This window comes from Dryobates pubescens, chromosome 20 (genome assembly GCF_014839835.1).
Source record: "Dryobates pubescens isolate bDryPub1 chromosome 20, bDryPub1.pri, whole genome shotgun sequence".
Taxonomy (NCBI): Eukaryota; Metazoa; Chordata; class Aves; order Piciformes; family Picidae; genus Dryobates; species Dryobates pubescens.
Genome location: NC_071631.1, coordinates 779,923 through 793,899, shown reverse-complemented (window position 1 = coordinate 793,899; position 13,977 = coordinate 779,923). Strand labels below are relative to the sequence as shown.

The 13,977-nt window shown below is 61.0% G+C and overlaps 1 protein-coding gene across 1 annotated transcript in view; it reads left to right on the top strand.

Annotated features, from left to right (window-relative positions):
* The window catches only part of RPS6KA1 (ribosomal protein S6 kinase A1), a 35,739-nt gene that overhangs the window by 9,852 nt on the left and 11,910 nt on the right, over window positions 1–13,977 (top strand). Inside the window, exons 3-4 of the mRNA XM_054170862.1 lie at window positions 10,452–10,505; window positions 13,772–13,888. Coding sequence (XP_054026837.1) covers window positions 10,452–10,505; window positions 13,772–13,888 — 171 coding nt within the window. The remainder of the gene's footprint in view (window positions 1–10,451; window positions 10,506–13,771; window positions 13,889–13,977) is intronic.

Below are 13,977 nucleotides of genomic sequence, written 5' to 3'. Positions count from 1 at the left end.
GGCTCTCTGGGCCATGGCTCAGTGCCCATGGTGGAGCTGGGCTGATGGTTGGCCTCAATCTTAAAGCTCTTCTCCAACCCAATTCTGTGATCTGCCAGCATCAGCCTTGGGTTAACCTCAGCTGCATCTCTGTGCAGGGCAGCAGCAAACCAGGAGGTCTCAAAAGCTGCTCTGCCCCAGGGGTTCATCTGCAGCACTGTGCCTTGGTCCTGAACCTCCTTCTCTCCTGTCTTCTTCAGGCTTTAACTGGTGGCTGGGCTGCAGTCTGGGCCCTGTTCAGCTGGGGAACAGCAGCAGAGGCCTTGAATGCAGTGGGGAAGTAAAACTTCTCCCAGCTGGGGGTTTAATTCCTGCTCCCCAGCCAGCCTGGCTGAGGGGTGAGCTTGTGCTCCCTGAAAGGAACTCTGCCTGGCAGCACAACACCAATTAGTGGAATCACTTTATAATGAAGAGCAGAGGAGTGGGCTGGCAGCAGGGAGTGTGCTGGCAGCAGGGAGTGTGCCCACTCCTGCTCTGGTGCAGGCTGGCAGCCATCAGCTCCCTCCTGGGGGATAATCACAGAGTGCAGTGAAGGCTGGGGAGGTGAATCTGTGACCTTTGAGACAGGCATGAGGGCTTTGCTCTGCTGCACACAGCAGGCAGGGGCTGCTCCCCCTGCTCAGGTGTGGGGCAGCAGCCTGTGGTGGGACTGCAGCAGAGGGGAAGGTGCAGCTCTGCTGATCTGTCCTTGTGTCCTGAGCAGGCAGAGCTTGCAGAAGGGTCCTGCTGTCCTGCAGCAGCTTCAGCAAGGGAAGCTACAGGCAGGAGCCCTGGTCCTGGGCACTTCTGGCCAGAGAAATACTCACTCCAGCAGCCTGAAGGCTGGCTTGGGTTGTTCTGTGTCAGCTCTGGGGGTGACAACCTGCAGCTGCAGCCACAGCCCTTTCCACATCGCCTTCACCCAGGCTTTGAGCTGTGCATCAGAGCTCCACTGACCCTTGTGCTGTCTCCTCTGGAGCTGCACCACTGAGTGGCTGGTCAGAGGCAACACTCCAAGCACCTTCTCTTCACAGAGAAGAGAGGCACCCAAGGCTTGCTGGCCACCAAAGGGCAAGTCCTGTGTGGCCAGCCAGGGAAAGGCTGTGCAGGCTGCATGCTGCCAGCACTGCAGGTGAGCTGCAGCTCCAGGCTGAGTGCAGGGCAGGAGACACATCCAGTGGTGTGGTCCTCACCAGTACTGGACTTGGCTCTAAGCAAAGCCTCTTAACATGAAGGGTTTGAAAACAAACAAGTGAATTGCTGTGCTCTGGAGCAGGCCTGCTGTGTTTGCACAGCTGCTGCTGGGCTCTCCAGGAACTGGGAAGCTGTGGGACAGGGGAGCAGGCAGCTCAGCAAACCCCTCCTCTGCCATCTCTGATGGCTTCCCAGCTCTTGCAGAAGCTGGCAGCAGCTGTGCAAACACAGCAGGCACTGGGGGACCACACTGGCTGCAGCACTCTTGGCCAAGGGGCTGGAAGCAGCAGAAGAGGGGCAGCCAGCCTGGCCCCCCAGGGCTCTGCAGGACTGCCTGGTGGTGGGAGAAGAACATCTTGGGCATGGCATGGAAACTGCCTGCCCAGGACTGGGCTGCTCCTCTGCCCACTCCTCCTGTCAGTGGTGGAGCCCTTGGGTTGGAGCCCTTGGTTTCAGTGGCTGCTGGCTGCTCTGTTGTGGCAGCTGGGGTGGTCAGGAGGGTCTGGTGTTGAGGCAGTGCCTGACAGCTGCCTGGCCTGCTCCTGCCTGGGCATTTGCTCCTCATCCTCAGCAAGGTTGGGCTATGGTGGACAGCAAAGCTCCTGAGCTCTTCAGAAAGCCTCCCAGTGTCTGTGTGTGAGGAGCTGAGGCTGTGCTGAGCTGCAGGCTCCAAGGAATAATTGAAGAGAGGTCAGCTTACAGGGCTGGCCCGGGAGGAGTGCAGCCAAGTCTGCAGAGCTCCACTCCTGCCACCCTGGCCCAGCAAACCTGTTCTGCTTTCAGCTCCTCCATTCCCATCCCCTTCATGGGTTGACAGAAGCTGCCTCAAGCTCTGCCTCCAGGAGGCCTCCTTCATTGGGAGGTCTAAGACAAAGAATCTTCTTCTGTGTGCTGTGCTGGGGGAGACCTCTGTCCCCCAGGTCCCCAGCAGAGCTCACTGAAGAGGACCTCAGAGAGCTCAAACCAAAGAATTTATTCACGATCGATGTTTGAAGGGCTCAGGAGTGGACCTGGGGCTCTGGAGCATCCCAGCACAGCAACTGGGAGCTGTGAGTGCCCTTGGCTGGGGCTGGGGGAGGGTCACTGTCTGCACAGCTGCCTCAGATGCTGCTCTGGGGCTCTCCCTGCACACACAGGCAGCCTCTGCAGCTTTGCAAGCCTCAGCTTTGTTTGGAAGCTGGAGCCTGGGTTTGACACAGGCACTCAATTCCTTCCGTAGCTCCGGGTGGGGCTGCAGTCACCTCTGCCCCCGAGGCTGCCCTGTGCTGCCTGCCAGCAGCTGGGGCAGGCTGGGGGCCGTGCAGGGAGGGCAGTGCCAGCTCTCCTCTGAGGACTCCTGGGGGCACAGCTCTCTGCTGGACTCTTCTCCTGGGCTGGGCAGGAAGAGGCTCAGCTGAGCTCCTCCCAGCTCCGGGGCAGGAAGGATTTCCCTAGGGCAGCTCCAGCTCCAGCTCCTTCCCCTGCCGGCCCCGGAGCCTGCAGCCCTTGGGCGAGGCAGAGCCTTTAGCCCTCCTTTGGACTCGGAGCCTTGGGCTTGGCAGAGCTCCTGACGTGGCTCTGGGAGCTGTGCAGGGCCTGGGATGCAATCCTGCTGTGCTCCCGGGGGCACTCTGGGATGTGGGGGAATCGATCTGCTCCCCAGCAGAGCTGACTTACAGGGAGGGGAGGAGGCTCTGCACCACCTCAGGACGAGCAATGAGCACCAGGACTGGGTCCTGTGGTGGTCTTTGGAGGTCACCCCCAAAGCAACACCAGGAGGGGAGCCCTGGGGTCTCTGCATGGACAAAGCCAGGAGAGGGGGGAAAAAAGCTCCTTAAAAAAGGCACTTTTGTGTCTTGGGGGAGCAGGACAAAACCTGAGTGCCAGTGGTCAGTGTGGCTGCAGTGCCCATGGGGTGCTCTTGGGGAAGGGCCCTGGGGGCAGCTGAAGATGAGTCAGTGTGTGCCCAGGTGGCCTTGGCTCAGCCATGGTGTGGGCAGCAGGGCAGGGATTGTCCTCCTGTGCTGGGCACTGCTGAGGCCACCCCTGGAATGCTGTGGTCTGTGCTGGGTCTCTTACTCCAAGGACATGGAGGGCTGGAGCAGGGCCAGAGAAGGGCAATGAAGCTGAGCAAGGGTCTGGGGAGGAGCAGCTGAGGGGGCTGAGGGTGTTCAGCCTGGAGGAGGCTGAGGGAGACCTCGCTGCTCTCTGCAGCTCCCTGAGGAGGCTGGAGCCAGCTGGGGGTTAGCTGCTTCTCCCAGGTAACAAACAACAGCATGAGAGGAAATGGCCTCAAGTTGCCCCAGGGGAGGTTTAGGTTGGACAGGAGGAACAATTTCCTCAGGGAAAGAGAGGTTAAGCCCTGGCCCAGGCTGCCCAGGGCAGTCCCCATCCCTGGAGGGGATCAAAGCTGTGGTGCTGAGGGCCCTGGCAGTGCTGGGCCAAGGGCTGGACTGGGAGATCCTGGAGGTCTTTAAGCACTGCTGTGGTTCAGAGCCCCTGGGAAGATGTGACAAGCACTTCAGAGCATCCCCCAGGGGCTGGGGCAGGGCTGGCTTCTCCCAGCTTGCCCATGCCAAACCTGGCAGGTACTGGGCAAAGGCTTCTGCAAGTGCTGAGCTGAGTCTCTGTGTGTCCTGCAGCACAGCATCCTCCAGCAGCCTGTGTGTGCTGTGGGAGGAGTATGGAATTCTGCCTCCTGAGACAGGGAATTGTTTCCACAGCCCACGGTAACTCCAGGGACAGCAAACAACTCTTGGCTCTCCCTCTGCCTTGGGCTCCAGCCTGAGGCTTTCTCTGCTCTGCAGAAAGCAGCACAACTGCTTGGTGCCTGGCTGAGGGTGGTGCTGGGAGGTTGGCTCCTCAGAGCAGGGTTCCTCCTTCAGAGCAGCCTGGGACAGGTCTCCTGGTTGGGTCTTTAGCACCACCAGAGCGGGAGTGGATCTGAGTTTGCTGAGTGAGACCTTTCCTCCTTGCTGGGAAATGGTAGGGCTGCAGAAAGGGGAGGGGGGGAGGGGGCTGTGTGCTTTGCACTCTCTACTGGAGGCTAATTCGTTGTGTAGAGGCTGCAGCATGAAGTGGTTCCCTCTCTCCTGGCAGCTGAGGCTGTTTCCCTGGCCTCTTTCACGGGGTGCAAAGTGCTGCTGGCCCAGGGTGCTGCTCCCACAGCTGCCCAGCACAGCTCTCTCTCTCGGTGGGGCTTGGGAGCAGCTTCTGCCCGAGCTTGCATCCTGAGCCCAATTGCTCACTGTCAGCTGATCCTGGCCAGCTGCAGCCTGCAGTGCCTGGAAAGGGAGGAGAGAGCTGATTGCTCTTCTGCTTTATTGCCTTTTGAGAAACTCTGAGGATCTGTTGCCAAAGTGCCCTTGGAGAGAGCCAGGAGCAGGGAGTGCAGGGGGGATGCCTGTGCCTGAGCCTCTCTGCTCCCTGCATGCCAAAGGGACCCCAGGCTCTGCCACCAAGCAGAGGTTTTGGGGCTCCTGGGCAGCTGAGTCAGGGAGCAAGAGCTCAGCAGGGCTGATTGGGGCAGGGGATTTGCTTTGCCATCTCGGTGAGGTCACCTTCTGCCTCCTGCAGCCTTAGGCTCTCCTTGGGAAAGTTTCTCATCCCTTGATCTGTTCCTGGCCCCCCCGGGCTGCTGACTGTCCCCAGTGAGGAGGGTGTGCTTTGGGTGTTTATGGGATGGGACCTGCTGGCTCTCGGCCCCCAGGGTCGGGACCGCACCGCTTGGGACACTCAAGATGCTCTGAGTGCCATCTGCTGGAGCCTGCTCGAGGGCAGCAGTGCCCTGGCAGCCAGCCTGGCAGGGAGCTCTGGGGGCTCAGCCCCCTTGGGCTGGCAGAGCCTGGCCCCTGGCACCACTGTCCCACCAGGCCCTGCTGGAAGACTGATTCTGCTGAGGTCTTACTGGTGCCCCCAGGACCGTGCAGCCTCCTGCCCGAGGCAGCTCCATCCAGCACCACAGGAGCTGGTGGAGGTCACCTTCTGCCCTACAGAAGTGACCTTGCTGGTGAGGAAAGAGAGAAGGGTGGAACTGCTCCATCTGAGCCCCAGGGAGGGCAAACCCACGCTGGCTGGGGCCGAGTTTTCCTTTTGCAGGCATTTCCTTGTGCCCCCCCCGCTGCAGGGAGCCAGCATCACTGCCCAGAGTGGCAGCAAAATCCTTTCCAAGGCCACCAAATGAATTCTGCTTTGAGCATTTGGCTGCTTTGGAGTGGGGAGGAAGCACCCTGAGGTGGCAGAGTGCTTCCAGGAGTCCAAGGCATTTGTTTTAAGCCATGTGGGGAATGGGTCAGGGATGCTTGGGCTGGTGCTGGAGGAGGCTGAGGTGGTGCCCAAGCCACGTCACAGGCACTGGGTGACGCTTCCAGGAGGTGCCAGAGCAGCTGTGAAGTCCCCCAGGGGTGCTGCTGAGGGGGCAGGTTTCCTGTGGGGGTGGGCAGCATCACCTGCCTCCCCTTCCTGGAACTCAGGGGGTGGCCACAGAGCAGGCTCAGACCTGCAGCTGCTGCTCCAAGCAGCTGGTTGCTGTGGGCAGCACTTCCTCTGGGGTGCAAATGGCTCTGCCCCGAGGTGCAGCTCCCTTCCCTCCATCCCAGCCCTCGGCTCAGCTCCAGCCCTTGCCCTGTGCTGGCTGCTGGGTCCCTGCAGACACAGCTCTGCTGGGGTCTCTGCTCAGGATGCTGCTCAAGGCCAGGTGTCCCCCAGGATTTCCCAGGCTGGCACCAAGTCTTGGGGGCTGCCAGGAGCACTGAGGGTGACCCACCAGTGCCCACCCCCTCCCTGGAGCTGTTCAAGGCCAGCTTGGATGAGGTCTGAGCAGCCTGGGCTGGTGCAGGTGTCCCTGCCCGTGGCAGGGGGTTGGAACTGGATGGGCTTTGAGAGCCCCTCCAGCCCAGCCCATTTCAGGCACAAGGAGGTGGCTCTGTGGTCCGTTCTTGGGCTGCAAATGAGGCCAACTGTCAGCCTTGCCCAAATAAGGCCTTGGCAGGAGGGCAGGCAGTGGCTGGGGAGGTTTCTTTGCTGGGTTTCTTCCCCTTTTTGAGAACCACCACTTGAAAAAACCAGAAGCAGCTCCAGGCAGAGCAGCCTCTGCCTCCCTGCCCTTCCTCTGCAAGGCTGCAGCTTCCCCTGCTCCCCTTCACTCCAGGCTCCCTCCACAGCAGGAGTTGGTGCCCTGCAGGGAAGTTCTTGCCCTGGAGTAGTTGCTTAAAACTTGGTGCAGAAGTTGAGGAGTTCAGCTCCCACCTCCCTGAGGCTGCCCCCCAGGAGCAGCCTGCACCAGTGGGGTTGGACTTCATCAGAGGTCTTCATCCAGAGCTTCCTGGCCGGCAGCTGAGACCTCTGCTGAGCCATCCCTAAAGGAGGTGGCTAAAGGGGTTCTGTGAGGTAGCAAAGGACCTTGCAGTGCCCCTGGGTGACTTTGGAAACCACCTCTGGCATCTGGTTTGCATAGCTGAGGTGCAGGTGGCCTCTGCTGGGAACTGGGAGCCTGGGGCTCCCTCTGCTCCCTGCCGAAACTGGGAGAGAACAGCAGGCTGGAGCCCTTCTGAGCTCCACTCCTGCACTGCCTGGCTTGGCCACTTCCCATCTCCTGCCCACCATGTGGATGTGCAGGAGCAGGGTGCAGAGCAGGGCAGGATTGTGCCCCCGCTGTGTCCAGAGCTCTCGCAGCAGCATCCCAGAGACCTGACACAGCAGCTGAGCAATCCAGGAGGGAAGGATGGAGATCTGCCTCCTCCTAGCCCCTTCCCTGGGGCTTCAGCTGATCCTGCAAGGAGAGCACTTGCGTGGGGCCAGCATCTGTGCTGCCCAGAGCAGGGAGAGCAGAGCCCAGGGGAGGAGCAGCCCAGGCTCCTGGCTGCCTGCCGCTGCCTCACCGAGTGCCTGCGATTGCTCTCGCTGTGCCCTGACGTGGGGGACTGCACTCATCCCCCCCAGACCTCTCCTGCTGAGCTTTGCTGATGGAGAGAGCCCTGCCTAAGCCCCCCTAAAGCCACCCAGTGTTCCTGTTTGGCTGCTGGTGCCGTGCAGCCATGGCCACACAATGCGATTGCCCCACACCAAACCGCCGCTTCCTCTCGGCTGCAGCTCCCGAAATACATCCCAGCGAGGGAGCTGCAGCACCCAGGCTGCTGAGCTGCTCGGGGGCTGCAGGCTGCTGAGCTGCTCTGGGGCTGCTGAGCTGCTCTGGGGCTGCTGAGCTGCTCTGGGGCTGCTGAGCTGCTCTGGGGCTGCAGGCTGCTGAGCTGCTCTGGGGCTGCTGAGCGGCTCGGGGGCTGCTGAGCTGCTCTAGGGCTGCAGGCTGCTGAGCGGCTCGGGGGTGCTGCTGAGCTGCTCTGGGGGCTGCTGAGCCGCTCTGGGGGGCTGCAGGCTGCTGAGCCGCTCTGGGGGGCTGCAGGCTGCTGAGCCGCTCTGGGGGGCTGCAGGCTGCTGAGCCGCTCGGGGGGCTGCAGGCTGCTGAGCCGCTCTGGGGGGCTGCAGGCTGCTGAGCCGCTCGGGGGGGCTGCAGGCTGCTGAGCCGCTCGGGGGGGCTGCAGGCTGCTGAGCGGCTCTGGGGGGCTGCAGGCTGCTGAGCGGCTCTGGGGGGGCTGCAGGCTGCTGAGCTGCTCTGGGGGCTGCAGGCTGCTGAGCCGCTCTGGGGGGCTGCAGGCTGCTGAGCCGCTCGGGGGGCTGCAGGCTGCTGAGCCGCTCGGGGGGCTGCAGGCTGCTGAGCCGCTCGGGGGGCTGCAGGCTGCTGAGCCGCTCTGGGGGGCTGCAGGCTGCTGAGCCGCTCGGGGGGGCTGCAGGCTGCTGAGCGGCTCTGGGGGGCTGCAGGCTGCTGAGCGGCTCTGGGGGGCTGCAGGCTGCTGAGCGGCTCTGGGGGGGCTGCAGGCTGCTGAGCTGCTCTGGGGGCTGCTGAGCCGCTCTGGGGGGCTGCAGGCTGCTGAGCCGCTCGGGGGGGCTGCAGGCTGCTGAGCTGCTCGGGGGGCTGCAGGCTGCTGGAGAGTCCGAGGCCAGCTTGCCGGAGGATGGGAGAGTAGCAGCCTGAAGGCTCTGGAGATGCTGAGGCTCCTGTTCCGCAGCAAGCCAAGGATCCAGGAGGCAAGTGTGAGGCTGCTCCGAGCCTGCCCTGCTGCAGGGCTCTGCTCTCTGCTCCGCAGCTCCTGGGCTGTTGCTGCATCTCCTGCGCCTCGGGAGCCAGCCCTGCTCCCCTCTGCATTAGCAGCTTCTCCTCTGGCAAAGGCTTTGCTGATGGCTCCCCTGCTCCCTCCCAAGTGTCTCTCCTAGGTGCTGCCAGGCTTTGGGAGTGTTTGGGGAGCAGAGCATGTGTTGAGGCAACAGAAATTAAAACAGCTTCTGGTTAGTTGTTGATGACTAGGAAGGGAAATGCCAAAAGTGTAATCTGTGTAATCTGCTTCTAGCTCTTGCAAGCCTCTCCTTCCCCCCCCGGTGTCTCTCCCGCGTTTAGCTGTGGCTGTCTCCTGCCTCCACCAGCAAAGTGACAGAGCGGCAGCGAAAACAAACCTGGCTCTTGGCTTCTGCCTCCTGAGAGCCTTCCTGCGAGGGGGGGAGGAGGGAAGAGGATTTGTCACTTGAGTTTGGTGGGGGAAAACCCACCCCATGTGCATGCCCCCAGCCCCCGCTGTGGGGTGGCTCAGCCTGCCCTGCGGCTCGAAGGCGGCAGGGGGGAAGTTCAGCAGCTGTCTCCTCTGACTTGAGGCAACCTCCTGAGCTCAGCGCTGGCTGCTGGCTGGGGAGGGCTCCTTTGCTTTTCCAGGAGCAGGAAACAGCTCCCAGTGGTGCAGGAGTCTGTGGAAAATGCCCACCAGGAGGCTGTGGGTGTCAGAAGGTGGCTGGCAGCTCCCAGGGCAGTGTGCCCCAGAGGGGTCCCTGCTGGAGGGACACAAATCCCAGGCAGGGCTTGGTGGCTGCTGGGAGCAGTGGAGGAGCCCAGCAGGAGCTGGTTGCTCCACCTGGGTGTATGCCCTGCTCAGGGGGCACTGCTGAGGGGCTCAGGTGTGGCTGTGGTAGAGGTGCCAGCTGGCTGCCCCTGGCATCTGCTTCCCACCTTCTGCCAGCCCCAGAGAGGTCTTGGCTGCTCCAGCAGCAAGGGCAGAGCCATGGAGGGGACGAGGGGACAGCAGAGGCTCCCTCTGCTCTGATTTAGTCCTTCTGGAGCTGAGGATCAATTCATTCTTCACTCTGAGCTTCACACAGCTCCTCCCTTCCCTCTGGGTTTGTTTGTCCTTCTCTCTCCTCTCCTACCTCCTGTCCTGCTCTCAGCTCACTCTGCCCCACGCTGAGCCTGGTGCCCAAGAGCCCTGCCAGAGCTAGAGGCATCCATGGGAATGGACTGCTTGGGAAGGGCCAAGTCACAGCTTGAGTCTCTCTCAGGTCCCTTCTGGCTGCACCCAGAAGAGTTTTATCTCATCCACAGCGAGCCTTGGACCCCTTGGAGGGAACTGTTCAACTCTGATTTGATTTTGGGGGTGGGTGGAGATTGTTCTGTGCAAACTCTGACAGATGTGGGAGCAGATCTGTCTGCAGCAGGCTTGGGGGCTGACCTGGCCTAAACTTCACTTCTTCCCTTGAAGTCTGAGCTCCTGGGGCAGCAGAGCTCTGTCCTAGCTGAGAAGCAAGGATTTGTTTCAAGCTGCCTTTCAGTGCTTCTGCATCTCTGCCTTGAAGGGTTCACAGCTGGCATCTGGCCCCAGAGGCAGCACAAACTGACACTTCTCAGGCTGCCTGGGGACTTGTCAGAGCAGCTGGGCTGGCCCTGCCCTGCCCTCGGGGGATGTGGTGAGCTTTGGTGCTTGAGTCTGTTCCTCCTGGTTGCTGTAGAAGCTCTGAGCATGCCCTGGAGAGAATCCATCTCCTTGCCATGGCGGTGCCAAGCGTCCCTGCAGGCCCAGGACTTCACCACCAGAAGAGATGCTCTGGGTGTAGCTGAGTGAAATCTGATCTAGGCATTAATCAACCAGCCAGAGATTAATTACCTCTCCTTAGTATCAGTGTTCCTTGGGGAGCACCTGGAGCCCAGTGCTGGCACTGTGGCCTTCTCCACCAGCCAGCAGTTTACCAAAGCCTTTTCAGAGGAGATGGCTCCAGTGGCTCTCCTGGAGCCCCCAGCAGGGCTCAGAATCACATCCCAAGGAGCAGAGTCAGGTGTGACAGCAGCAGTGGCTGCCAGCAGCTCTCCTGCTCTTGCCAAACAAGCTGGGGAGCCTGGAGCAGGACGTGGCAGCCCCTGGGTGCTGATGCTCCTTTGTGTCCCACAGGCAAAGTCAGACATCCCTTGGATAGAGAAGGACCTGGTGGAGCCAGCAGACAAGGTAAGAGATGCTGCAGAGGTGCAGCCCAGGGAGCCTTGAGTCTGCAGCTTGCCCCATGGGGGCTGGTCCCACACAGAGCTCCCAGGGACCCCTGCACAGCCCAAAGCCTTCCCTGCCAGCCTGGCTGAGCTCCCTGGGGCTGCTGCCACAGGGAGCAGGCAGCTCTTACTCACTTGCTCACATGACATCCTGGACTTGACTTCATCCTCCTCCTCCTTCCTCCCCACACCAAACCCCCTCTGTGCTGTCATTTCTGTCTCTCCTGTGGCTTTCTGCTGCTGTCAGCTTGCTGGGGCAGCCTGGGCAGCAGCACAGGGACACGGTGGGAGGCTGCCGATGGCTGGGGGCTTCCAGAGGCTCTTCTCTTCCTTTTTTAAATGGCTTCTGAGAATATCCTCCTGCTGTGGAAATGCCCCCAGAGCTCACAGCCTGGCAGGAGAGGGATGTCCTGTGTCAGCACCCCTGGCACCATCCCAGCTCAGGGTGTCTGGGGCTCTGAGCAAGTCGGGGGTGTCCCTGCCGGCCGCAGAGGGGCTGGCCTGGGTGAGCCCCGAGCCCTGGGGCTCTGTGACCTTGGCTGAGCCATGGACATGAGCAAGATTAGTGTTTTCCTTTTAAACCAAGATGAAAAATGTAAATAAAAGAAAAAGGAACCCCAGGCCCAGAGCCAACCCCAGAGCCCCAACCTCAGAGCCCCAACCCCGGAGCCCCAACCACAGCTCGGTGCCGGGGAGGTGCTGGGGCTGGCTCCGCGTGACTGCGCCGCTCGGTCCCCACTGCGCATCTGCCAGCAGGGCTCCAAACACCTGCATCTGCTCCTGCCACCACCCTCGGCCCTGGGCTGCCCACAGGAGCCTGCCTGAGCCCCAGCCCCCGGCTCTGCTTCCCCAGGAGCCGGCGGGGGTGGTGGTTCCTGGGGCTGGGGGATGCCGCTCGGGATGGGAGGATGGAGAGGGGCCCCAGGCTGCCTCGCGTCTGTGCCCTGCTCCTGCTCTGGCTGCAGAGGAAGCACCGAGCCAAGCCCTGCAGGCTGCAGCTGCCAGCCCCCAGCCAGCTCTCCAGCACGGTCAGTACCATCCTTGCCTGCTTGGCTTCTCCTGGCACCCCCTGGGTGCTCTCCCAGCTGGGCTGCTGCTTCAGGTGGCTGTCTGGAGCAGCCTGCTTCGCTTTGCTCTTTCTGCCTTCCGAGGCAGTCTGTGGGACAGTGCCCCTGGCAGAAGCTTCCCTCGCTGCCTGCTGGTGCTGCAGCTCGGTGGGACACAGGTGGTTTGGTTCTGCTGTGCTGCTGAACAGGCTCCAGCAGCTCCAGGTCCCCAGAGCCCTGATAGTTGAATTGCAAGTTACAGGCTGAGCCCTTGGGAGGCAGCCTGGTGTCAGCACCATGCCAAGTGGCATCCCAGAGCTGTTCTCAGCCAGCTGTCAACAACAACCTCTCTGCTGCTGCCAAAGCAGAGGTGTGAGGTGGCTGGTTTGAGCTGGGAGATCTCCTGGAGCATGAAAAGTTCTTGTCCCAGGGAATCTGAGGTCTTTCTTGTCTGTGATCACGGAGAGCAGCACAGCCCAGGGGAGCTCCTGCGCTCTGCCCCTGCTCAGGCTGCACTGTGGAGAGTGTGAAGCTTCTCTGCTAGGGCTTGGCACCTGGTAATGCAGGGCCTGGAGAGGGCAAAGCTGCCCCCATGGAAGCAAAGCCACTTCCTAAGGCAGAGAGGAGCCAGGCTTGAGAGCAGGCAGGGAAGGGTGCTGGGTGCAGGTAGCAACCACATCCGTGGTGCTTGGCCACGCTGCCCCAGGAGGGGCTGGGAGGGTGCAGAGGAGAGGCTCAGCCTGGGGCTTGGTTCCTGTTGTTTTTCAAAGCTGCTTTGCTTAGGTGGGTTCCAAAGCAAGGAGCTGAGCAGCTGCAGGAAACAAAGAGTCACTTTTGTCCCCCAGCTCTGCAAAGCCAAGGAGCAGCTGCAGCTTTCTGCCAGGCTCTGGTGGCCACATCTGCCCTAGGGCCAGAGAGCAGCTGAGGTGGATGCCTCAAAGGGCTTTGCCAGCCCAAATGATTCCATGATTGTTGTGCTCCAGAGGGAAGGAGAAGGGTTGCTGGGGGACAGGAGGTGTCCCCAGGGCTGGGCAGCTCCTGGTGCTGGCCTGGCTCTGCTGCTGAGTTTCTGCCAGACACTGCTGATTGAATCTCTTCTTTTTTTCCCCCTCTCCTTTCCCCCCCTTCTTTATTTTGTTTTTCAATGACAGCAAAGTGTTTTAAACAAAGCATGTGCCAGGGACCTTGGCTTCCCCTCAATCTTCTTGAAGGCTCAAGTCTGTTGAAGCATCATCTGTATGTGCTGAGGATGCACTGAGGCTTCTGCTGCTCAGATTGCAGAGCAGATGGGCTCCAACACGTCTGATGGGTGCCAGCCCTGGCCCTGTTTTGCCAACAGTGCTGAGTTCTGGTGCTGGGGGAGTTGTGTTCAGTGGCATAAACACTCCTGGCTTTGCTACCAGGGCCTGCAAAAGGAAGGTGCTGCCCAAGAGCTCTTCTGAAATGCAGTTCAAAGGAATGCAGCAGCTGTGGTGTGAGGAGGAGGAGGGCACAGGATGCCAGCCAGGGCTGCCCCCTGCCAGCCCACTGGCCACTGGCTTACTGCAGGTGTTGGAGGCAGGAGGTAGCCTGTGGCAAGCACCAACTTGTGTGGTTCCTGTGAGTCTAGGGAGGTTCTCCTCCCCCTCTGCTCTGCCCTGCTGAGACCACACCTGGAAGGCTGTGTCCAGTTCTGGGCTCCCCAAGCCAGCAGAGACAGAAACCTGCTGCTGGGAGCCCAAAGGAGGCTGTGAGGATGAGGAAGGGACCAGAACAGCTCTGCTGTGGAGGAAGGCTGAGAGCCCTGGGGCTTAGTCTGGAGAGGAGAAGGCTGAAAGGGATATGATCAATGTCTATCAATATCTGAGGGGTGGGGGTCAGGAAGAAGGTGCCAGGATGGCTTTAGTGGTGCCCAGTGCTAGGACAAGGGGCAGTGGGCACAGACTGGAGCCCAGGAGGTTCCACCTCAACAGAGGCAGAAACTTTGGTGTGAGGCTGCTGGAGCCCTGGAGCTCCTGCCCAGAGAGGTTGTGGAGTCTCCTGCTCTGAAGAGCTTCCAAACCCACCTGGATGTGCTGCTGTGTGACCCTGCCCCGGCAGGGGGGTTGGCCTGGATGATCCAGCCCCTGCCATTCTGTGGCTCCCTGACCCTTTCCCTTCCTCAGGAGCATCTGCCCAGTTAACCATCTCCCCTCTTGCTCAGGGTGAAGGTGTTGTGAAAGAAATCAACATCACACACCACGTGAAGGAAGGCTCCGAGAAAGCTGATCCCTCCCAGTTTGAGCTCCTGAAGGTGCTGGGCCAGGGCTCCTTTGGCAAGGTCAGTGCAGCTCTCCCTGGGGGCTCTGGAAGGTTTTGGTGGCAAAAAGGACAATTCCCAACCAAATTTTGCTGCTCCCCAGCAGACTG